General features: G+C 42.2%; 1 protein-coding gene across 4 annotated transcripts in view; it reads right to left on the minus strand.

Annotated features, from left to right (window-relative positions):
• Positions 1-15933: 15933 nt before the first annotated feature.
• Positions 15934-26849, minus strand: part of sgpp2 (sphingosine-1-phosphate phosphatase 2) — a 53174-nt gene continuing 42258 nt past the window's right edge. For 3 of the 4 annotated variants that reach the window (XM_061918863.1, XM_061918860.1, XM_061918862.1), the window contains exons 4-5: positions 22242-22331; positions 15934-16569 (exon numbers count right to left, since the gene is read on the minus strand). In XM_061918863.1, coding sequence (XP_061774847.1) covers positions 16021-16569; positions 22242-22331 — 639 coding nt within the window. In that variant the 3' untranslated portion in view covers positions 15934-16020. The remainder of the gene's footprint in view (positions 16570-22241; positions 22332-26849) is intronic. The other variant, XM_061918861.1, reaches the window with a different exon arrangement.

The raw sequence follows: 26849 nt of genomic DNA on the forward strand, positions 1-26849 counted from the left end.
TCATCAGACATGTTTCTCCTCTGATCTGAATCTACCATCTGTCTTCGGCTTTCCAAAGAGAACTTTGCAGACGATGTGCAGATAAATTAGTTTCGTAAATAGCTTGACGAGCGTTACAGTATTCTTTGAAGCTTTACTATTCACTTCTTGTCTGCGATGTTCTAAATATTGGAATTGTTGCTGAACGGATTAGACTTGTTGAAACTTGGCAATATACAGTAATATGGTAAAAGCCCTGTCAGGAGCTTTCTGCTAAACTGGTTTTGTCTCATGGGATCGGCTTTGCTGATCTTGGGTGGTGTCTTGTTTGACTTCTAAACGTCAAAGCGCTGCACAGACAATGCCATCGACATCGTTTCCTCACAGGAATTAAATGTGAGATATAATACTTCCATCGACGAAAACACCACTGCTCTCGTGAAATTTCTGTAGCAGTTCTGCAAAAACACATTTGATTAAAATAGTGTGCATGCATGCCTTTCTGGAAATAGAGTTCTTGAGACTATCAAATCTATCACTATTAATGGAAGTTACAAACATTATTTAAAATCACATCTTTTATTTACTACTTGGGGTTGATCCTCTGCTGCAATTATTTCAAGGTAGTCCCTCCCCTTCCGCAACATAGTCAAGATGTCCATATTGTACTATATAATTATTTCTTGTGCATTCACAGAGTATAAGGTAAACCCAGTTTCTGTTCTCAAAATGGTGAGTGCACTGCACTTATGCACTCAAAAGACTAGAAGAACCCATCACATCCAGATGACAAAAAAAAAATCACAAACCAGTTATCTGTATTTGTTGTACTGAAAATGAATCTGGTAACGTTAATTAGTTGAGTAATCTGTAGATAACTAACTGTACTTTGAACGCTACCTTTCCGTCGCCAGACTTGAGATGTGACGTCATCTATAAAACTGAAGTTCATTTCCTTGCATAGACAGTGTGGTAAAGTCATGTAAAACTATTATTTAGATCAGTTAATTGCATGTTTGTGTCACTATGGTTCATGATTACTTCAAAACTGATAAGAAAAAGAATTGCCATTTCTAGATTTCTCTGCTCGTCCAACTCCTCTTCAATATTAAAAATCAAATCAAACTTTATACAGCACTTTTCATACTCCGGCAAGTGGCAACAAACACACACACAGTACTATTGACAAAGCAATAACAAAACATGGCATGGCACTCAGGATTTGAGGAAAAATGCCACATATGAGGCGTCCACACTGGAAAATAACTTTAACGCCATCTAAAATATAGTATGAAATAGGCGCCAGCCCCCCCCCCCGCAACCCCGAAAGGGAATAAGCGGTAGAAAATGGATGGATGGATATATAAAATAAATGTAAATTTAAAATATATATTATGTTAAAAACATTTTACTTTTATCCTCTAAATGTTAATTAAAATAGAAAACAACTTAATGAAAATGTCATAAAAACTAAAGCATTTATCTTGATCAGTGGAAAGCCTGATTGGAAAAGTTTGTCTTTTGTCTTTTTAAAATGTAATCGGTCTATGCAGTCTTGAGGCTCTCTGGGGGGCTATAGTGGCTAAGTGCCGTCTCACCGTGGGTCCCTGTTCTTTGGTCAAGACAAAAAGGCTGGTGCCAGAGGATCTCAGGTTCTGTGAGGGTTGAAACGGTAAAAGCAGGTCAGATAGATAAAGTGAAAGGCCATTAAGACATGTGAAAACTAATAATACAACTTTAAAATCGACTATGGGGAGCCAATGCAGCGACTTTAAAACTAGTGTAATGTGTTCCCGCCCTCTAGTCCTCGTCATTCTGCATGCAGCTGACTTTTGTAATAATTGTAAAGGTCTGATATTCTTTTTAGGAAGACAACAGAGCAAGGCATTACTATAGTCTAAACCAGGGGTGTCAAACTTGTTTTCATTGAGGGCCACATCGCAATAATGGTTGCATTCAGAGGACCACTTTTTAAAAAAATAATTACAATTATACATGTGGGCAATAAACTGATTAATCATAAAAAATAAATAAATCATTTGACAGAATTGATAAAAATGTGTGCTAGTAATCCTCTCATACTACATTATTGCCCATGCACTTATTAGATTTTTTCATGTACAAACCCCGTTTTCATATGAGTTGGGAAATTGTGTTAGATAAACGGAATACAATGATTTGCAAATCCTTTTCAACTCATATTCAGTTGAATATACGACAAAGAAAACATATTTGATTTTCAAACTGATAAACATTTTGCAAAAAATCATTAACTTTAGAATTTGATGCCAGTAACGTGACAAAAAAGTTGGGAAAGGTGGCAATAAATACTGATAAAGTTGAGGAATGCTCATCAAACACTTATTTGGAACAGCTCACAGGTGTGCAGGCTAATTGGGAACAGGTGGGTGCCATGATTGGGTATAAAAACAGCTTCCTAAAAAAATGCTCAGTCTTTCACAAGAAAAGATGGGGTGAGGTACACCCCTTTGTCCACAACTGCATGAGCAAATAGTCAAACAGTTTAAGAACAACGTTTCTCAAAGTGCAATTGCAAGAAATTGAGGGATTTCAACATCTACGGTTCATAATATCAACAAAAAGTTCAGAGAATCTGGAGAAATCACTCCAAGTAAGCGGCATAGCCGGAAACCAACATTGAATGACCGTGACCTTCGATCCCTCAGATGGCACTGTATCAAAAATCGACATCAATCTCTAAAGGATATCACCACCTCCCAAGGGGTGATCAAGGGTGATGGGTCAAATGCAGAGAATAATTTCGCCTCACCTAGTGTGTGTGTGACAATCCTGGGTACTTTAACCACATGGGCTCAGGAGCACTTCAGAAAACCACTGTCACTAATGTGTTGTTAAAAGAAACGGTGATGTAACACAGTGGTGAACATACCCTTTCCCAACTACTTTGGCACGTGTTGCAGCCATGAAATTTTAGGTTAATTATTTTTTGCAAAAAACAATTAAGGTTTTTAGTTTGAACATCAAATATCTTGCCTTTGTAGCATATTCAACTGAATATGGGTTGAAAAGGATTTGCAAATCATTGTATTCCATTTATATTTACATCTAACACAATTTCCCAACTCATATGGAAACGGGTTTTGTACAAATTAATGGACACATCATACGTAAAGGTGTCAAGCAAATATTCAACTGTTTATTTGTATCTTTTACCAACATTTTTTAATAATTTAATAATAATGTAATATTTTAAATGATTAGTTAACATTTAAAAGATGCATTTTTTCCTGTGAAAATTGAAATGATTATTTGCATTTACTAAAAAAAAGAAGTTGTTTATTAACACACACTTTTCCTAGGTTTTCGCGGGCCACATACAAAGACGCGATGGGCCAGATCTGGCCCCCGGGCATTGAGTTAGACATCTGTGGTCCAAACGGAAGGAAATAAAAGCATACATTAACACCTCGGTATTAGCATGAGATAGAAACGGGTGGACTGTGGCTATGTTCTTAAGATGATAAAAAAAAAATTTTGCAATATTTTTAATATGTGAGATAAAAGTAAGCTTGGGGTAAAACATCACTCCCATATTTTTTATAGACTGTGTTGGTTTAAACGCTTGTAATTCTGGTAAGTTTCTCCCTCTGGTCTTCAGGGCCTATAACAGAAACCTCTGTTGTGTCCTGGTTTAGCTGTAGAAAGTTCACTGCCATGCATGACTTGATGTCTCCCCTGCAATTAAAAAGGCTATCTATTGGTCCTGTGTCATCAGTAGACAGCAGCTGTTTCCTCAGCGTAACTGTGAAAACTGATTTTGTGTCTCCTAATGGTGCCCCAAAAGGGCAGCATATGAAGAATAAAAAATGAATGGGACCTAAAATTGAGCCTTTCACAATTCCTTCCAATTTTTTTTTATTTTTTTTTTTACAAATTAAAGACATTTCCACAATTTTCTAAAATTATTGAACGGATTGGACAAATTCATAAACAAAAGAGGGACATGAGAATGTTTGATCATATTCCGCCTATACTGGCTCACCTGCACTGGCTTCCTGTGCACTTAAAATGTGACTTTAAAGGCCTACTGAAATGAGATTTTCTTATTTAAACGGGGATAGCAGGTCCATTCTATGTGTCATACTTGATCATTTCGCGATATTGCCGTATTTTTGCTGAAAGGATTTAGTAGAGAACATCCACGATAAAGTTTGCAACTTTTGGTGCTAACAGAAAAGCCCTGCCTTTACCGGAATTCGCAGACGATGACGTCACATGTTCATGGCTCCTCACATATTCACATTGATTTTAATGGGAGCCTCCAACAAAAAGACCTATTCGGACCGAGAAAACGACAATTTCCCCATTAATTTAAACGAGGATGAAAGATTCGTGTTTGAGGATATTGATAGCGACGGACTAGAAGAAAAAAAAAAAAGTTGAAAAAAAAACCGCCATTGCATTGGGACAGATTCAAATGTTTTTATACACATTTACTAGGATACTTCTGGGAAATCCCTTATCTTTCTATTGTGTTGCTAATGTTTTAGTGAGTTTAACAGTACCTAATAGTAGGAGGGGTGTGTCCATGGGTGCGTTGACGCCAGTGTCTCAGGGAAGTCGACGGCAGCTTTATGGACGGCGCAAGCTTAGAAGCGACTTTTTACCACAATTTTCTCACCGAAACCTGCTGGTTGATATTCGATCGGGATCCATGTTGTAAAGTTTCACCTCCAGGAATTTTAAACAAGGAATCACCGTGTGTTTGTGTGGCTAAAGGCTAAAGTTTCCCAACTCTACTTTCTACTTTGACTTCTCCATTATTAATTAAACAAATTGCAAAAGATTCAGCAACACAGATGTCCAAAATACTGTGTAATTAAGCGGTTAAAGCAGACGACTTTTAGCTGTGAGTGTGTGCAGCGCTCCTACTTCCTAACAGTCCGTGACGTCACACGTACATGTCATCATTACACATCGTTTTCAAGAAGAAACTCCCGGGAAGGCCGTATTGGCATGTGTTGCAATGTTAATATTTCATCATTGATATATAAACTATCAGACTGCGTGGTCGGTAGTAGTGGGCTTCAGTAGGCCTTTAAGGTTTTACTACTTATGTATAAAATACTACACGGTCTAGCTCCAGCCTATCTTGCCGATTATATTGTACCATATGTCCCGGCAAGAAATCTGCGTTCTAAGAACTCCGGCTCATTAGTGTTTCCAGAGCCCAAAAAAAGTCTGCGGGCTATAGAGCGTTTTCTCTTCGGGCTCCAGTACTCTGGAATCCCCTCCCGGTAACAGTTAGAGATGCTACCTCAGTAGAAGCATTTAAGTCTCATCTTAAATCTCATTTGTATACATACTCTAGCCTTTAAACAGACCCCCTTTTTAGACAAGTTGATCAGCCGTCTCTCTTCTGCTCTGCCCCCGTCTATTTAGTGGGAAGGGGGCGCACAGATGCGGTGAAAGTCGGGACCCGGGGTGGACCACTCATCTGTGCGTCAGTTGGGGACGTCTCTGCACTGCTGACTTGTCTCCACTCAAGATGATGCCCTGCTAGCCCCACTATGGACCGGACTCTCAAACTATTAACTAGATCCAGTCCACGTCCATTGCACTGGTCACCTGGTGGGGGTCATTGTCATCCCATTGGGTTGAGTTTTTCCTTGCCCTTTGGTGGGATCTGGCTTGTGGCTTCTGCAGTCCTTTGAGACACTCGTGATTTATGGCTTTATAAATAAAATTTGATTGATTGATACTCCAAGAGAAGCAATACAGATACATAGCTAAAAATGTTATCATCAATAGCATTAATCAAAATAACGGAAAGTATTACTAATGCAATAGATCATAATGAGTGTGCAAATGCAGTGATTATGAATCTGACAAAAACATTTTGACACAATATTGTAATTCACAAATTACGAAGGTATGGCATCAGAGGATTGGTCTTGAACAGGGTAAAGAGCTATTTAAACAACGGGAAGCAATACGTGAAGATAGGGGAAAAAATGTTACACCACTCGAGATATTTTGCCGCGTACCCCAAGTATCCTTACAATTGTTCAATCTTTTTATATCAACGATATTTGTAATGTTACGACAAACTTAAAGTTAACATTTCTTAGACAGGACTCAGACAGGACTTAAAATTAGCATTTCTTTAAGACGACACAACTGCACTTTGTCCAGGAAATAGAATAGAACAGAATAGAAAGTACTTTATTGATCCATGGGGGAAATTCAGCACCACAGTTCGAACACACAGGAGCTAGTAAAAATACACCGAATAAACGCAACACTGGTTTGTACTCCGATTTTTAATGAGTTGATCTCAAAGATGCAAAACTTCTACTAGAAACACAAACATACCTATTAATTTCAAATGTTCACAAACATGTTTAAATCTGTGAGCATTTCTTCTTTGCCAGGATAATCTACCTCACAGATGCTGATCACACTGCATGATTATTTCACAGGTGTGCTTTAGGCCACACTAAATTGTGCAGTTTTATCACACAGCACAATGCCACAGATTTCGCAAGTTGTGAACGGAGCGCAGTTGGCATGCTGACTGCAGGAATGTCCACCAGAGCTGTTCCTTGTGAATTGAATACCATAAGCCATCTCCAACGGCGTTTCAGAGATTTTGGCAGTACATCCAACCGGCTTCACCAACACAGACCACAGGTAACTACACCAGCCCAGGACCTCCACGTCCAGCAGGTGCACCTCCATGATCATCTGAAACCAGCCACCCGGACAGCTGCTGCAACAATTGTATTTTCATAAAGAATTCTGCACAAATTGTCTCAGGCAAGCTCATCTGCATGATCATCGCCCTCATCGGGGTCTCAACCTGACTGCACTTTTGTCGTCGTAACCGACTTAAGTGGGCAAATGCTCACGTTCAATGGCGTCTGGCATGTTAGAGAGGACTTCTCTTTGCGGATGAATCTCGGGTTTCACTGTTCAGGGCTGATGGTATCGTGTGGGGTAGCAGTTTGCTGAATGGAGTTGCCCATGGTGGGGGTGGGGTTATGGTATGGGCAGGCGACGGGACCATCACCTCATGTTGCAGTAGGACAATGCATGGCCCCATGTTGCAAGGATCTGTACACAATTCCTGGAAGCTGATTACATTCCAGTTCTTGCATGTCCAGCATACTCACCAGACATTTCACCCATGAAGCAGGTCTGGTATGCTGCGGGTTGACGTATACGACGGCGTGTTCCAGTTCCTGCTAATATCCAACAACTTGGCACAGCCATTGAAGAGCTGACCAACATTCCACAGGCCACAATAAACAACCTGATCAACTCTATGCAAAATGTTGGTCACACCAGATACTGACTGCGTTTCTGACGCCCAGTAAAACAAAACTAAACATTTCAGAGTGGCCTTTTAGTGCTGTTTAATCAGCATCTTGATATGCCACACCTGTGAGGTGGGATGGATCTTGTGGTAGTAATTGCTACGAGTTGTAAAAGGAGTAGGGTTAAAATGAACTTTGAAGTGACTCAAAGCGATTTACAAAGTTAACCCCATTATCTAAGTTACATTTAAACCAGTGTGGGTGGCTCCGGGAGCAGGTGGGTAAAGTATCTTACCCAAGAACACAACGGCAGTGACTATAGGATGGCAGAAGCGGGGATCGAACCTGGAACCCTCAAGTTGTTAACACAACCGCTCTGCCAGCCAAGCCACGCTTTTGCTTCTTCCTACTCCTTTTCGGTGTAAAGAGAAATTTAAACATTTGATTTATCATATTTGAAAATCTCTCTGAGCTGCTACCTTACCGTGGTAAAGGATTTTGCGTGTCCCAATGATCCTAGGAGCTATGTTGTCTGAGGGCTTTCATGCCCCCTGGTAGGGTCTCCCAAGACAAACAGGTCCTAGGTGAGTGATCAGACAAAGAGCAGCTCAAAGACTTCTATGGAATTACAACAAAATGAACTCAGACTTCCCTCGCCCGGACGCTGGTCACCGGTGGCCCTGCTCTGGAGCCAGGCCCGGAGTTTGGGCACGATGGCGAGCGCCTGGTGGCAGGGCCTGTCCCCATGGGGCCCGGCCGGGCACAGCCCGAAGAGGCAACGTGGGTCATCCCTCCAATGGGCTCACCACTCATAGGAGGGGCCATAGAGGTCGGGTGCATTGTGAGCTGGGCGGAAGCCGAAGGCAGGGCACTTGGCGGTCCGATCCTCGGCTACAGAAGCTAGCTCTTGGGACGTGGAACGTCACCTCACTGGGGGGGAAGGAGCCTGAGCTCGTCCGCGAGGTAGAGAAATTCCGGCTGTATATAGTCGGACTCACCTCGACGCACAGCAAGGGCTCTGGAACCAGTTCTCTCGAGAGGGACCTGACCCTCTTCCACTCTGGCGTTGCCGGCAGTGAGAGGCGACGGGCTGGGGTGGCAATTCTCGTTGCACCCCGGCTCAAAGCCTGCACGTTTGAGTTCAACCCAGTGGACGAGAGGGTAGCCTCCCTTCGCCTTCGGGTGGGGGGACGGGTCCTGACTGTTGTTTGTGCTTACGCACCAAACAGCAGTTCAGAATACCCACCCTTTTTGGGTACACTCGAGGGAGTACTGGAAAGTGCTCCCCCGGGTGATTCCCTTGTCCTACTGGGGGACTTCAACGCTCATGTTGGCAACGACAGTGAAACCTGGAAAGGCGTGATTGGGAAGAATGGTCGCCCGGATCTAAACCCGAGTGGTGTTTTGTTATTGGACTTTTGTGCTCGTCACGGATTGTCCATAACAAACACCATGTTCAAACATAAGGGTGTCCATATGTGCACTTGGCACCAGGACACCCTAGGCCGCAGTTCCATGATCGACTTTGTGGTTGTGTCATCGGATTTGCGGCCTTATGTTTTGGACACTCGGGTGAAGAGAGGGGCGGAGCTTTCTACCGATCACCACCTGGTGGTGAGTTGGCTGCGATGGTGGGGGAGGATGCCGGACAGACCTGGCAGGCCCAAACGCATTGTGAGGGTCTGCTGGGAACGTCTGGCAGAGTCTCCTGTCAGAGAGAGTTTCAATTCACACCTCCGGGAGAACTTTGAACATGTCACGAGGGAGGTGCGGGACATTGAGTCCGAGGGGACCATGTTCCGAACCTCTATTGTCGAGGCGGCTGATTGGAGCTGTGGCCGCAAGGTAGTTGGTGCCTGTCGTGGCGGTAATCCCAGAACCTGTTGGTGGACACCAGCAGTGAGGGATGCCGTCAAGCTGAAGAAGGATTCTATCGGGTTCTTATTGCTCATAGGACTCCGGAGGCAGTGGACGGGTACCGACGGGCCAAGCGGTGTGCAGCTGTAGCGGTCGCGGAGGCAAAAACTCGGACATGGGAAGAGTTCGGGGAAGCCATGGAAAACGACTTCCGGACGGCTTCGAAGCGATTCTGGACCACCATACGCCGCCTCAGGAAGGGGAAGCAGTGCACTATCAACACCGTGTATGGTGCGGATGGTGTTCTGCTGATTTCGACTGCGGATGTTGTGGATCGGTGGAGGGAATACTTCGAAGACCTCCTCAATCCCACCAACATGTCTTCGTTTGAGGAAGCGGTGCCTGGGGAATCTGTGGTGGACTCTCTTATTTCTGGGGCTGAGGTCGCTGAGGTAGTTAAAAAGCTCCTCGGCGGCAAGGCCCCGGGGGTGGATGATACCCGCCCGGAGTTCCTTAAGGCTCTGCAGCATCTCGTGGACATCGGGGGCGGTACCTCTGGATTGGCAGACCGGGGTGGTGGTCCCTCTCTTTAAGAAGGGGGACCGGAGGGTGTGTTCCAACTATCGTGGGATCACACTCCTCAGCCTTCCCGGTACGGTTTATTCAGGTGTACTGGAGAGGAGGCTTCGCCGGATAGTCGAACCTCGGATTCAGGAGGAACAGTGTGGTTTTCGTCCTGGTCGTGGAACTGTGGACCAGCTCTATACTCTCGGCAGGGTTTTTGAGGGTGCATGGGAGTTTGCCCAACCAGTCTACATGTGCTTTGTGGACTTGGAGAAGGCATTCGACCGTTTCCCTCGGGAAGTCCTGTGGGGAGTGCTCAGAGAGTATGGGGTACCGGACTGTCTTATTGTGGCAGTCCGCTCCCTGTATGATCAGTGTCAGAGCTTGGTCCGCATTGCTGGCAGTAAGTCGGACACGTTTCCAGTGAGGGTTGGACTCCGCCAAGGCTGTCCTTTTTCACCGATTCTGTTCATAAGTTTTATGGACAGAATTTCTAGGCGCAGCCAAGGCGTTGAGGGGATCCGGTTTGGTGGCCACGGGATTAGGTCTCTGCTTTTTGCATATGATGTAGTCCTGATGGCTTCATCTGGCCGGGATCTTCAGCTCTCACTGGATCGGTTCGCAGCTGAGTGTGAACCGACCGGAATGAGAATCAGCACCTCCAAGTCCGAGTCCATGGTTCTCACCTGGAAAAGGGTGGAGTGCCATCTCCGGGTTGGGGAGGAGACCCTGCCCCAAGTGGAGGAGTTCAAGTACCTAGGAGTCTTGTTCACGAGTGGGGGAAGAGTGGATCGTGAGATCAACAGGCGAATCGGTGCGGCGTCTTCAGTAATGCGGATGTTGTATCGATCCGTTGTGGTGAAGAAGGAGCTGAGCCGGAAGGCAAAGCTCTCAATTTACCGGTCGATCTACGTTCCCATCCTCACCTATGGTCATGTGCTTTGGGTCATGGCCGAAAGGATAAGATCACGGGTACAAGCGGCCGAAATGAGTTTCCTCCGCCGGGTGGCGGGGCTCTCCCTTAGAGATAGGGTGAGAAGCTCTGCCATCCGGGAGGAGCTCAACGTAAAGCCGCTGCTCCTCCACATCGAGAGGAGCCAGATGAGGTGGTTCGGGCATCTGGTCAGGATGCCACCCGAACGCCTCCCTAGGGAGGTGTTTAGGGCACGTCCAGCTGGTAGGAGGCCACGGGGAAGACCCAGGACACGTTGGGAAGACTATGTCTCCCGGCTGGCCTGGGAACGCCTCGGGATCCCCCGGGAAGAGCTAGACGAAGTGGCTGGAGATAGGGAAGACTGGGCTTCCCTGCTTAGGCTGCTGCCCCCGTGACCCACCCTCGGATAAGCGGAAGATGATGCATGGATGGATATTTGAAAATAAACCTCAGTTATGCATGTAAATATTTAGATTTGGGATACTGACACCTGTGTTCCAGCAGCTTCCAATTCATTGCAGACCTACTTTTTGGTGGTTCTCGGTTGACTCTTGATCGCCCTGACCAATGTTCTCTCAACAAAGCAGGGGATCGCCAGCCCCCAAGCCAGCGAGAGACCACACCCCATGTGGGCAGAAAGGCGGTATCCCCAAGATGCTACCAAAACACATTTCATGCAATATGAAGGCCTACCCACATTTTGGAGCTAAAAGTTGGGAGTTCCAAAATGGTGAAAAAATCACCACCGTCTATTTCGGAGAAAATGTTACCTGTGGACGTCATTTTTAAGTCCACAGCTATACAATAAGTGCCAATGTTGTTAGCATTAGACCATGTCTACACTAAGTCGTTTAACCCCTTAAACCAGACCTGGGCAAATTAAGGCCCATTAAGCTCTTCAATCTGGCCCGCCGGACATTCCCAAATAATTTTTTTAGATCTTTAAGATCGAAACTGAAGCAGCCATTATTAAATGCAGTGATGGTTTCAAATGACCGTAAATCTTGAACTATACAAAGTATTTCAATGGTTGGAATCTGCGCGTTTGCAGTAAATACTAGTTACTACGGTACAATCTTAATATCAGATTGTAGGTTTTGTTTTTTTGTTTTTTACCCTTCGTGTTCATGTTTGTTTAATTTTTGTTGCGTTTCGCTTGATTGTAAGATATGTCGATCGAAAGGGGGTGTGACGTTCATATGTTGTCAATATTCAGTGTTTTATCCTTCCTAGTTAATATTGTAAATCCAACATTCTTTATTTTCATGTACATTCTTGGGTGTCTCATTCCATTCTGTTTTTTTAAGGCGGTCTGTCATAAAGTTTTCAGCATTCAGACATTATTGCAAAGTTTTGTATTCCTAAAATATCAGATTTTACCGGCCCCCTGACACATCTTTTTCTCTAAATTTGGCCCCCTGATTCAAAATGATTGCCCGGGCCTGCCTCAAACGAATAATTACTTAGCCTAAGCCCCGTTTCAGCAACGCTAAACCAGCGTTTTCTCTCTGGCACTCATCGAGGGTGGACGCTCCCCTTTCCTCTCCCTTATCTCTCCTGCTTGCTGCTTTTTTTTGTCTTGTCTTAACTTTCTTGTTGCCTCTTTTTGCATTGCTCTCCAAATCTAAACATTGCAACTATTTAACTGGCCTCAACAAAATTGACAGGATCTTGGGTTTGGGGGAACCTGCTGTCGTGACAAAGCGGTTGTTGCTGGACACACGACGGACTATAGGGAGAAGAAGGAGGGCCGCGTGTCTGGCGACCCTTTTCTGTCGAGGATGTGAAGATATCCACCTATTCGGAATTATGACAACAGGACATCTGCTGATTGGAGTAAGCGTTGCTCTGGTTTGTCGACAAATTGGAAGTTGCTGGCAGTCTTCAAAGTACCCCAAAGCTGCCACAAATGATTGGAGGATGCGGGAAGAACTGTGGATCACATCGGATTGTCTACCCCGCAGTTTTTGAAGACCAGTCATTGACAATTTTTAGTGGAAAGCAAATTTTATTTTCACTTGGATTGTTTCCCTGGCTTTGAGACTCTCTCGAAGATCACTGCAGGAAGACACAACAAACTCCCTTTTTGTCTCTCGTGGACACACACCTGTTGTTGTTGACTTTGGACCAGCGACTGCATAATACATCAAGGCCGCAGAACAGAGACACACTGCGGGCTTACACACACACACTCACACACACAAAAATATACACCACACATACACCCCACCTCCCCCACCCCCGCCCCCCCAACCCAACGCCCTCGACGCATATCCCGTAGGGTTGATGAATGGATGGTCAGCGCCTGAAGAGCTGCGGCCTACCACCATGACCTTGAACTCCCTTCCCTCTGTTGCTAGATATGTCGAGATGTACTGTATGTTATAATATGTATATGTGCTTTGCTATGGAGTTTTTTTCCCACTCCAGACTGGGCCCCCTTAGGAGCCCAGTCTAGATTGTATTTTTTTAGTCATCCTTCCCCAGCGTTTACCTTTTTCCCATCTTTTACGGGGCGCCTTGTGGCGACCCATCAGCATTCTTGTTCTGTAACCCTGTACACTGTTTGTTTGTCTAATCTTGAACAGGTTTGTGCTGAAAACAAGGTTTTGTTGTACTTGTGCAATGACAATAAAGACCTATCCTATCCTATCCTGTTTAAGGTCCCCCTCCTCGGACAAATGTTTACACGGGTAAGTACACAGTGTGTTTCTTGAATCTCCGGCACTTAGCTTTGTATGGACTCATTGATCGTTTACAAAGTGAGCTAACCACTACAAATGTAAAGGCGAGCATCCAGACATGCCCCCGTTTCTCATTCTTCTTCATGAAATCACGCATGAATTCCTTGAGACAGTGGTTCTTAAGCTGGGTTCGATCGAACTCTACGGTTTCGGTGAGTTGGCCTCAGAGTTTCAACGGAGCTTCCTCCGCAGAGGTCAAGACACAACCGACTCATTGTGTTAATAAAAACTTCTCCCTAACAGTGTATTATGGATACCCCCAAACAATGTTCCCTCTAATCCCATCTGTTGTGCAGGTGTGTAATATGTTGTGAGTTAATCCACTGTGTTGGTTGTGTTCTTTCAACAAGGTGATGTTCATGCACGGTTCATTTTGTGCACTATTAAAAAAACATTTAACTTTGTCCTGAATTTGAAAAAAAAACATTGAATTTTTCAGTAAAGAAGGGTTCGGTGAAGGTTAAGAACCACTGCCTTAAGAGAAAGCGATTGCAGCTATTTGGGATACGACACTTCACAGACGGAAAGAGAACTTTCCAATATCCAGGTCAGCTGTGATTCTACTTATGGAAAAACTATTTCCATTTGTCAAAGTAGAGTCATCGAAAATGCGAGCTCTTGTGGATGTGATTAAAAAAAAAAAATAGCGGTGCTTGAATTACCTGGCCGTTGAGGAAAAACTACGGAAAATGGCGAATACTTGGACTGGCAAAGCAAACTATCAGTTAATGTCCACCATGTATGTCGCGGACTCAACGTCTAGGTCCAGAGTATATAAAGTCACCAAAAACGAATGGACAATGAAGGTGAAGGCAAAAGGGTGAGGAGTGTCCTGACCAGATATCTAGATCCCTAGTTTGATTGATTTAAAATGTTATTTATCACATTGTATACCTGTCTGACAAAGATTTGATTATTTTATGATGTCTCAGGTGTGATTCACTACAATAGGGCCCCACAGCACACTGGATTCCAGTTAAATGAAATACCACAACACAAGATATTGTTCAGATAAGTTACATTTAAAAGGGAACATTATCACCAGACCTATGTAGGTGTCAATATATACCGTGATGTTGCAGAAAAAAGACCATATGTTTTTTTAACCGATTTCCGAACTCTAAAAGGGTGAATTTGGCGATTGAAACACCTTTTAATTGTTCGCTGTCGGAGCAATGACCTTTCACCCGTGACGTCACAACAGGAAGCAATCCGCCATTTTCTCAAACCGTTACACACACCAAGTCAAATCAGCTCTGTTATTTTCCGTTTTTTCGACTGTTTTCCGTACCTTGAAGACATCATGCCTCGTTGGTGTGTTGTCGGAGGGTGTAACAACACGATCAGGGACGGATTCAAGTTGACTTACTTGGAGTGTGCATCGATTAGCACGGCACGCTAATCGAGTCTAACATGCTATTTAGGCTAGCTTTATGTACATATTGCATCAATATGCCTCATTTGTAGCTATATTTGCATCCAGCCTTTCCCTCCACCCACATTTAATGCCAAACAAACACATACCAATCGATGGATTTAAGTACATTAGTGTCAAAAGATGCGAAAGTCCCTCGTTTGTTCTGCACATTTTACCGACGATAGCGATGCTACGACAGAGATGTGTGGATACCCTGCGACACTCAAAGCAGATGTATTTACAACGATAAAGTCAACAAAATCACAAAGGTGAGTTTTGTTGATGTTATTGACTTATGTGCTAATCAGACATTTGCGCACGGCATGACTGCCAGCTAATCGATGCTAACATGCTATTTAGGCTAGCTGTATTTACATTTGTAGCTATATTTGCATCCAGCCTTTTCCTCCACCCACATTTATTGCCAAACAAACACTTACCAATCGACGGATTTAAGTTGCTCAAATGGTCAAAAGATGCAATCGTTGGTTAGAAGGCGATCGCCGAATTCATCCGCGTTGCCTTTGTCCGTCGTGATATAAATCAATAGCTTCAGTTTCTTCTTTAATTTAGTTTTCACTATCTGCCTCCACGCTCCAACCATCCGTTTCAATACATGCTAATCTGTTGAATCGCTTAAACTGCTGAAATCCGAGTCTGAATCCGAGCTAATGTCGCTATATCTTTCTGTTCTATCCGCCATGTTTGTATTGCCATCACGCAGTAACGTCACAGGAAAATGGACGGCTGGATTTACAGAGAGTGAAAATCAGACACTTTAAAGCCTTTTTTCGGGATATTCCATGATGGGTAAATTTTAGAAAAAAACTTAGAAAAATAAAATAAACCACTGGGAACTGATTTTTATTGGGTTTAACCCTTCTGTAATTGTGATAATGTTCCCCTTTAAGAACTTGCACACAAAGCTGGCGGACGGAGGGGGTCAGGGGGTCTTAAACGGTGGTATTGTTGTGTGTGGACACAGATAAGGTTAGGTGGGATTTATTCTGGATAACCTTATCCGGCTTAGTGTAAAGTGGGTTTAAGAGGGGCTCTTTTATGATGGGAGTGTGTAAGAAGTTTAATGGCAGTTGACCCAAAAGCTGCCGTTGCTGCATTACTTATGAGAATCTCACCAACAGTCTCCTCTTTATTATATAAAGTACACATTTATTACATTTAATCACATTTGTCATTGCAGATGCAGATTATCCACACGTTCATTCAACATAGTAGTCCCAGTAAAAGAAAGACTCTACTGACCAGCAAAGAATGAACAAGTCCAACACTGGTGTACGTGGCAAACTTGCTCGGTACTTCTATCTCTTTCCTGGTCCTGGCACTCTGGTCCTCTTTTGGAATGTCGTACCACCAATACAGCAAACGTAAGCTGGCCGCTTTCATCACCTGCCGGGTTCCGACCACCGCCACCACTCCGACAAGGAAGCGGGCAGTGCCCAGCGCCAGTGTGTGCGCGGTCAGTGCGGGTAAAGGTACAGGCAGCACCCCCTTGGGCTCAAACGTCTCCCCTAACTGCTCGTTGAGCCAATACCCAACAGAGCATCCGGCCCCGGCTCCAAGGACGGTGGTGGTGTCCCCCCGCGTGGTGCTGTAGTGTTCCAGTTCTGGGTACGTGTAGCTGAGGAAGAGGGGTAGCGCCAACGCCGCCATGGGAGAGACGCTGCTGGTGAGCTGGAACCGGTCGAAGGATTCCCAGTACGGGTAAGTCAGAACCATCACCAGTGCTGAGATCAAAACACCGCAGATAACATCCTGGAAAGGAAGTCAAATATTCATTGTAATTATGCTATTTTAATCAAATGTGTGTCAACTCAAACATAGACGCCGATCCCGTGGGTGCTTCGGGGCTCGAGCACCCACGTGGGATTGATGGCAAATTCTGTCTCACCACCAAGCAAAAAACCACATAAGTAACACTACTCTTACAATGCTTGGCTCCTCTACCCACCTGTGTTCATAATTATTATCCAATAATATCGGACTGCCGATACCATTGGCTGATAAATGCTTTAAAATGTAATATCAGAAATTATTGGTGTAGGTTTCAAAAAGTAAAATGTATGACTTTTTAAAACGCCACTGTGTACACGGACGTAGGGACAGAGCGCCAATAAACCTTTAAGGCACTGACTGCCTTTGCGTGCCGGCTCAGACACATAATATCTGTGGCTTTTCACACACACAAGTGAATGCAAAACATACTTGGTCAACAGCCATACAGGTCACACTGAGGGTGGCTGTATAAACAACTTTAACACTGTTACATATATGCGCCTCAGTGTGTGAACCCACACCAAACAAGAATGACAAACACATTTCAGGAGAACATTCGCATTGTAACACAACATAAACACAACAGAACAAATACCCAGATGCTACAATATACACCCCCGCTGCCCCCTACCCACCCCACCTCAACCTCCTCATACTCTCTCAGGGAGAGCATGTCCCAAATTCCAAGCTGCTGTTTTGAGGCATGCTAAAAGAAATAATGCACTTTGTGACTTCAATAATAAATATGGCAGTGCCATGTCGGCATTTTTTTCCCGTAACTTCAGTTGATTTATTTTGGAAAACCTTGTTACATTGTTTAATGCATCCAGCGGGGCATCATAACAAAATTAGGCATAATAATGTGTTAATTCCACGACTCCATATATCGGTATCGGTTGATATTTAGAGTTGGACAATATCGGCATATCGGATATCGGCAAAAAAGCCATTATCGGACATCTCTAATAACAACTATAACCATTACCATCCCTGATGTGAGCCGAGGATGTCGTTGTGGCTTGTGCAGCCCTTTGAGACACTCGTGATTTAGGGCTATATAAGTACAAATTTATTGTGATTGATTGATTGATAGTTTAATTGGCAACACTAAATTGGCCTTAGTGTGTGAATGTGAGTTTGAATGTTGTCTGTCTATCTGTGTTGGCCCTGCGATGAGGTGGCGACTTGTCCAGGGTGTACCCTGCCTTCCGCCCGATTGTAGCTGAGATAGGCGCCAGCGCCCCCCGCAACCCCGAAAGGGAATAAGCGGTAGAAAATGGATGGATGGATGATTGATTGATTGTAAATGTTAAGTATATCGATTAGCCATTGTTTACCCTTTTCTGAGTTATGTATTCACAGCTGATGATGATGATAATAATAATAATAATAATAATAATAACAATAGTGTTGTCCTGTATAGAACCCGATGATTGGGCTAAAAATGAAATTTGTTGCTTTCGTCCACACAAACGTTTCCTTTTATTGTTGCGACTGACGAGAAACATCCTTTTTGCCTTTAAGTACCGATATATACAGTCGTGGAATCAACACATTTTTATGCCTAATTTTGTTGTGATGCCCTACTGGATGTATTAAACAATGTAACAAGGTTTTCCAAAATAAATCAACTCAAGTTATGGAAAAAAAATGCCAACATGGCACTGCCATATTTATTATTGAAGTCACAAAGTGCATTATTTTTTTTTAACATGCCTCAAAACAGCAGCTTGGAATTTGAGACAGCATGGGGAAGTTGAAGTGGGCAGGATAGGGGTGAGCGGGGGGTGGGGGGTGGGGGGGTTGGTGTATATTGTAGCGTCCCGAAAGAGCTAGTGCTGGAAGGGGTTCTGGGTATTTGTTCTGTTGTGTTTATGTTGAGTTACGGTGAAGATGTTCTCCCGAAATGTGTTTGTCATTCTTGTTTGGTGTGGGTTCACAGTGTGGCGCATATTTGTAACAGTGTTAAAGTTCTTTATACGACCACCCTCAGTGTGACCTGTATGGCTGTTGACCAAGTATGAGTAGCATTCACTTGTGTGTGTGAAAAGTCGTAGATATTATGTGACTGGTCCGGCACGCAAAGGCAGTGCCTTTAAGGTTTATTGGCGCTTTGTACTTCTCCCTACGTTTGTGTACCACTTCGATACCAATAATTTCTGATATTACATTTTAAAGCATTTATCGGCCAATAATATTAGCAGTCCGATATTATCGGACATCTCTAATAATAATAATAATAATAATAGTGTTGGGCTAAAAATTTAATTTGTTGCATTTGTCCACACAAACGTTCTCTTTTATTGTTGCGACTGACGAGAAACATCCTTTTTGCCTTAAGGTCATGATTGTCGCAGAGCAAAGTGAAGACAGAACTGACAGCAAATCAATCAATCAATCAATCAATGTTTATTTATATAGCCCTAAATCACTAGTGTCTCAAATGTGTTGCAATGATTTCAAACAGAAAGTGAAAGCAGATTGGGGACGTTCCTACGAAAATGCTGCATGTTACATGTTGACAGCCAATGAAATCCCAATTTTTTTGTGGTTTTGCAACAAAACAATCATGAAACAGAGACGAGCGTCCATGCAAGGGCAAAACGAGCTAAAAGCGAAAGTCAAAGCAAAGTCAGTGGCAGACTATACAAAAGAGAAATCCTTCCTGGTAGTTTGTGGGACACTGACCTCATTTATAAAAGTGAAAATTAATATTGTTTTCATTTGAGCATAAAGTGCTGCCAGTGACGTCAGAGCGATGAAACCAGCTGACTTTCCAAGTTAAAAAGTTAAAGTACCAATGATTGTCACACACGAGGTGTGGCAAAGTTATTCTCTGACCCATCCCCCTCGATCACTCCCAGGGAGGTGAGGGGAGCAGTGAGCAACAGTGGTGGCCACGCCCGGGAATCATTTTTGGTGATTTAACCCCCAATTCCAACCGTTGATGCTGAGTGCCAAGCAGGGAGGTAATGGGTCCCATTTTTATAGTTTTTGGTATGACTCGGCCGGGGTTTGAACTCACAACCGACCAATCTCAGGGCGGATACTCTAACCACTAGGCCACTGAATTTCCAATGGAAACTAACTTACTGTTCGAACAAAATCCTCGTATTGTTATCAAATATTCTTATCGTAACACATTTTGCACTTGGCTGCCCTGCTGACATAGTCTCAGATTTACCGCCCGTCCCCACACCCACTGGCAGATATGTAGATGGGCGCCTATGAACTCACATGTCCCTAAACGTGTCGTATTAAGCTTAAAATCGTTCAGTGGCTCCAATTGTGTTAGCTGACTACTTGGATGCACTTTTCTGGTAAAAAAAATGTTGTTATGTATTTGTTAATTAGCCTAGTTTAGATGTACACACACCAGGTAAGATAGTAAAATGTGTATCCACATTTATATATTTTGCTAATGCTTATTTTAGGTTGATTCATTTTGTATACACAGTGTGTGTATTATTTGTAGGCTATATTGTTAAATGCTTTTGATTTGCATTGAGGTTATTTGTTAGGGCTGTGAATTTTTCAGCCCCACACGATTTGATTTTTAGGGGTTCTTATTTGATTCAGAATCAAACCAATTCTCGATCCCAATACCAATACTTTTTTTAAAAACATTTCAACTATTTTCCTCCCAAAAAATGGAAAAGCATTTAAAACTGGTTTTGTTTGATAAAACTTAACCAAACATTTATTAAAGTCAAATACAAATAAAGGAACAAGAGACATATTCATCCATCCATCCATTTCCTACTGCTTGTCTCTCTCAGGGTCGTGCATATACACACATATGTACACACATATATACACCTTTTTTATTTTTTTATTTTTTTTAATGAAAATATATATAATTTAAAATTAGTTAAAAAATAAAAGTATAAATATATTTACCATTTTAAATTATTTAAAAATATTTAAAAATACAATTATATAAATATATAATTCGATGTAAATGTATTTATAAAATTATATATTTTGTAAATATATTTCGAATATTTTTAATCAATTAAGATTTGTTACAAATAAGAATTGCGATTTAGTTGTAAATCTTTTTTTTTTTTTTTTTGACACCCCTATTATTTGTGGCCTGTGTACATCATTTATTGTGCCACAAAGTGTTTTTAGGTTAGGTAACATTCTAAATAATGATTTTATTGTCAACACATGAGTGACAAGGTCACACATTATGGAATGTTTACGATGCATAAACAAGCCAAGTGAAATTGTAATCAATATTTTAGAGCAACTAATAATTCCCACAAATCTTATTGCATAACTACTAGCTTATACAATATAATATATCTTAAAAGTTATATTTTTGAACAGATCTTTGAAAGGAAAGGTTGTCCAAGATCAGTCTGCCTGAAGAGAGTCATAAATACCATCGCTAGAAGACCTCAAAGACTCTTTATTGTCCAGTTTTTCATTACTGTTCTGCCTTGACAAGGTCAGTTCAGCTTTGCAGAATTTCTGTCATGCATGTGTTTTTTAGGTCTGTGTGGGGTTTGGTTGTTGTGAGGCAATGAGTGACACAGGCTGAATCCTGACTGGGGATAGGATAATCACGAGGACGGTAAGGAAACGTGTGTGTGTGTGTGTGTGTGTGTGTGTGTGTGTGTGTGTGTGTGTGCTTGTATTTCTACCCTTCTTGAGAGATCAACAAAGAAAAGTACCTTCCATAATAGGACCGGTGAACAAGTTAGGACAGAAATCATGGTCCTAATACGGGAAACCATTGCATCTAATAAAGAGCCAAATACTAGAGTCTGTGAACATTGCTCCAAAGTCAGGATTTTTTTGTTGATTCAATGTGCATACAAAAGTAAACGTTGACAGGTGCAAAGGCAGCAATATATAATAAAACAAGACGGCAGCTAAAGAAGGACTTACCTATTCATCCCAAAAAAAACCCTGCCAGGTGATCAGCTGATTTTATGACTTCCGGTGCGGACATAAGACAATCCACGTCCTATATGTGACCATAGGATGAACAAATACATTCCGGAACTAATACCATAGTGGCCATTAACAGATTCTACAGCTGTGTTGCCCAAAGAGCGGCACGGGGGCCATCTGTGGTTCGTGACTCGTTTGTCATCGGCCTGAAGCACTTTACAAAAAACAAAAAATAATATAAAAGAATATCAGAGTGGTCCCAAAAAGGACACATTTTTCAAATTGACTGTGTGTCTATTTTAAAAGTACTCTCCCTCTAGTCAACATATGAAATAACAAATGTGTGTAAAAAAATTGAAGTGCTCCCCTTCTGGCCAACATATGTAATAACAAGTGTGTGTAAGAAATTGAAATGCACCCCAATAAGCCAAAATTATATATATATATATATATATATATATATATATATATATATATATATATATATATTTATAGAGAAACATACTGTAATAATTTGTAGTAGATAATGAAGATTAAAAAACAATTAAAAAAAAATTTAAAAAAATTTAAATATCTAACAACTTACCTTTTTTATACTAGCATAGTATGTATATATTATTAATGTGGTAAATACAAATATTTATAGATCTAGAAAGGGTGGTCCTAAAGAGGTTGGCATTTTTCAGAGGTCTCAAGAAGGTAACAAATACAAGAACGTGCGTGTGTGCGTGGTTGGACGAGCTCACCAAAACAGAGTGCATGCCAGTGTAGAGACGGCTCAGACACACCATTGTCGACAGCGTCACCGCCATCAGCAGACCCAACTCAAACTGGAACTGACACACAAAAATGCGCAAAAAAGGGATCAATTTACAATGAGATGATTCAATATGTCAGTTAATGTTCGGGTGCAGTTAGGGATAGGTACCTTTCACATTTGAACTGATACAATTATGGAAATTAATATCGGCACTCAACAATACCAATTTTCTGTACTTTTATGTATTATATTTTATTTTATAAACAATTAACATTTATTACCACTGAGCTGCGCGGCCCAATTTTTTATCTTGTTTTCTTACACTTCTGTGTCTCATTTGCAAGTACTGTACTATATAGTGGACTTTGCATGCAGTTGCTATTCTAAGACAGTAGATGGCATTACTGTATAGACTACAGTATGTTGCCTTAAGCAGGAAGTAGGGCAGCACGGTAGGGTTCGATCCCCGGGCTTGGGGTTTTTCTGTGTGGAGTTTGCATGTTCTCCCTACGACTGTGTGGGTTCTCTCCGGGTACTCCGGCTTCCTCCCACCTCCAAAGACATGCACCTGGGGATAGGTTGATTGGCAACACTAAATTGGTCCTAGTGTGTGAATGTGAGTGTGAATGTTGTCTGTCTGTCTGTGTTGGCCCTGCAATGAGGTGGCGACTTGTCCGAATGAAGCTGAGAAATGCTCCAGCAACCACCGCCATCCCAAAGGGACAAGCAGTAGAAAAATGGATGGATAGATGGCAGTACTGTATAGGCTACAGTGTGTTGCCTTAAACAAGAAGTAGTCTGCCATTATTCCTTAGATGCACATGTCTCCCGTCCAAAGGCAAAACCCAGTAACTCAATTTTGGTCAAAACTCAGCTGATAATTTTGGAGTTCCTAGGTGATATGCTTTACTTTAGTGTATGTGATATTGTAATTTGTTCCGTAAGTAAGCTGTTACGCGCATGGCATAACCTAGCAACTACCACATAACTGCGTAGATACAACAGAAAAACCTAGTATCTCAAGGGACCAATCGGAGCTTCTTTGTCCGTCGCCTTATTGTCTTTAATGAGACATTTGCACGAATGGGGGCCGACGGTCAACCTGATTATGTGATATTATGGCACGAGGGGATATTTGGAAGATTGGCCCAGGACGTTGCAAGCACCTTCATTAGATGTATTGTTCTTGATTCTTCCCCTTGCATACTCTTTTGGGCAGATAACTTCCATCCATCCATTTTCTACCGCTTATTCCCTCTCGGGGTCGCGGGGGGCGCATTCATGGGGAGAACATGCAAACTCCACACAGAAAGATCCCGAGCCTGGATTTGAACCCAGGACTGCAGGACCTTCGTATTGTGAGGCAGACGCACTAACCCCTCTGCCACCGTGAAGCCCCTTTTGGGCAGATAACTGTGGAGGTCAAAATAAAAACTGGACGCTGTACACGGCTCTTGCCCAATGTGCAAACGCAGAATGGGGCCCACCCGAGATTGTAATAAAATATCTGGAGAAAGGGCACACACGTTCATGAGAGCAGATTCAATCCATGGCTCAATTGGCAAGAAAATGAAAGCTCAAGAAAACATCTATACGTTTGATGACTTTGTAGATCTTTGTAAGACAGCATCAAGATAGATTGGTTTTCCTTAGTTTTCTCAAAATCAGCTAGAAATGAGTTACTAGGTTGTGCCTTTGGACGGGAGATGTGGGGTCCATACATCCATCCCATCCATTTTCTACCGCTTGTCCCTTTTGGGGTGGCGGGGGGTTGCTGGAGCCTATCTCAGTTGCATTCGGGCGGAAGGCGGTGTACACCCTGGACAAGTCACCACCTCATCACAGGGCCAACACAGATAGACAGACAACATTCACACTCACATTCCCACACTAGGGCCAATTTAATCAACCCATCCCCAGGTGCATGTCTTTGCATGTTGTTATTTTTCTAAACCTTTAAAAATAAATATAGAATAATATATTCATATTCCAGGCATTCCTCATAAAAATATTTGTGACATGAGGCCATTTGCAGTTTTTCATAAATTTTAAGAAATTTATGAAAAATGACTCGAAGCACTTCCTATGGAATTTTCTACAAACTTTTAATTCTTAGCAACTCTTACTATCCACTTACACATATGACGTCATCTGTCATGCAACTGGCAGGAGAGAAACGTGAGCAGTTGTGTTTGCTGGCCACGTTGCCACTCAATACCTCAATGAAAACGAGGGGAATTTCCACTTTATTGACTGTCCTTGGCATTGACGCTAGGATTTCTCTTTGGCAGTTTTCACTACAATAAGGAAGAACCATACTTGCCCAGGCACACTCTCATGGCATTGGAGTATAAATAGACTGGATCTGACCGATCTAAGTCTATGAACATGAACTGATGAAGCCTACTTGGATGAGAGGCAAAACGTCTTCTGAGACAAACCAAACGGTCCAGTTGCAATGGATCGAACATCCTGAGAATATAGGAGTCACGTGACTAGTTGTGTTTGGTGGCCATGGTGGCAGGAGAGTCAGTTGACTACAACCTGCATAAAGCACCGACCACAGTTTTTACCACTATAATTACCATATTTTCCAGACTATAGATAGGGTGCACCGGACTATAAGGCGCATTGCCGATGAGCAGGTCTAGTCAGGTCTATTTTCATACCAAAGGCGCACCGGATTATAGGCCTCATTAAAGGAGTCATATTATATATATAATTTTCCTAAATGGAAAACACTTCCATGTGGTACTGGGCCGCAGAAGAATTTTTTATAATTAAAAAAAAAAAAAAAAAACATTTTTTTTTTTTTATAAAAAACACAAGATACACTTACAATTAGTGCACCAACCCAAAAAAAAACTCCCTTTTTCTTGATTAAAACATAAATAAATACATTTAAAAAAAAGGGGAAACTGGGTAACACATGGCACACTGACAAAGCATTGTTACTATAACAATCTACAAGATTAATATAGGTTGCCTCTCTCTCTTCCCCTCCATCTTTCGGTATTCCTTTTTTTTAATCTCTCTAGTTATCATTATGTATACCAATTGTTGCATTTGAACAAATGTATTGTTAATAATAGAGGTAATGTTGTGATCCGATGGTCGGATCTTCACATATTGTTGCTTTGTTCCTTTTTTCACATCCTGTTGTTTGGACTTCCTTGTTTCCTGTTTGCTTCGTCACCATGGCTGCATATTGTTTCCACCTGCTACTCTCGGTTCCCGCACACCTGTTCCCACTGATCACTGCCTTATTTAAGTCTGCCCCTTTTCGTTCTTCTTTCTCGGATCCTAGTTTGCTTTCACGCAACAGTTGATCACTTGTTATATATAGCTCTCACGCTACGCTTTATTTTATTTCTAGCTTTCATGCTACTTGTTTTGTTTTTCCTTTCTATGCCTTCGTGCCATGTGTTTGTGTTTCCGTTTGTGTTCCTACTTTCCATGCTAGCGTTTTTTGTTTGCCTTTCTGTTAGCACCAGTATTTTTGTTCCTAGCCCTTTTTATTAGTTTAATAAATCCTTTGTTGCTTACCTTACGTTGTGTTCTTGCCCGACGCATCCCTGGAAGAACAAATCCGGCATCGCTATGCCACACAAGTCTCACAGGTAAACTATTGGTATTGTTCATGATCAATAGTGCTTTTTCTATTGGTATTTGTATTGCTCCAGTTGTAATGTAAAAATACTCATTGTCATTTCTATATTATTATTTATTTCGCTAACTGCTTCTTTGCTTTCACTTTTACGATCATATTTGTACATATCGTATGTGCTGGTGTTGTTCTATTGTTGTTGTTGTTGTTATTGTTGTATTTGCTGTTGTTGTTTTTGTCTCTCTGTCTAATCCCCCTCTTATCCCCACAATTTCCCCCTCTGTCTTCCTTTTTTTCTCTTTCTATCCCCTCCTGCTCCGGCCCGGCTGCACCAAATGATAATATAAATACATTTAATAAAGTCAAATTCAAATAAGGCAACAAGTGAAGTATCCTACACTTATCTTTTGGAAAGTAAATCTGAGCATATGGGCATCTACATCAACTATATGATTTGCCTGAGAAGCTGGACAGGAAAAAAAAATTAAAAAATTGGTGCAGAGTCTTCAAACGTATGTGACACCACACGAAACAAATGTATTGAAGTATATAGTACTGACAGCCTTAGGTCTGTTCCAAACCAAAGTACAAACCCCGTTTCCATATGAGTTGGAAATTTGTGTTAGATGTAAATATAAACGGAATACAAAGATTTGCAATCCTTTCAACCCATATTCAATTGAATGCACTACAAAGACAAGATAGTTGATGTTCAAACTCCTAAACTTATTTTTTTTTTGCAAATAATAATTAACTTAGAGTTTCATGGCTGCAACACGTGCCAAAGTAGTTGGGAAAGGACATGTTTACCACTGTGTTACATCGCCTTTTCTTTTAACAGCACTCAATAAACGTTTGGGAACTGAGGAAACTAATCGTTGAAGCTTTGAAAGTGGAATTCTTTCCCATTCTTGTTTTATGTGGAGCTTCAGTCGTTCAACAGTCCGGGGTCTCCGCTGTCATATTTTACGCTTAATAATGCGCCAC

The sequence above is a fragment of the Nerophis ophidion genome, linkage group LG13 (assembly GCF_033978795.1).
Source record: "Nerophis ophidion isolate RoL-2023_Sa linkage group LG13, RoL_Noph_v1.0, whole genome shotgun sequence".
NCBI classification, from domain to species: domain Eukaryota; kingdom Metazoa; phylum Chordata; class Actinopteri; order Syngnathiformes; family Syngnathidae; genus Nerophis; species Nerophis ophidion.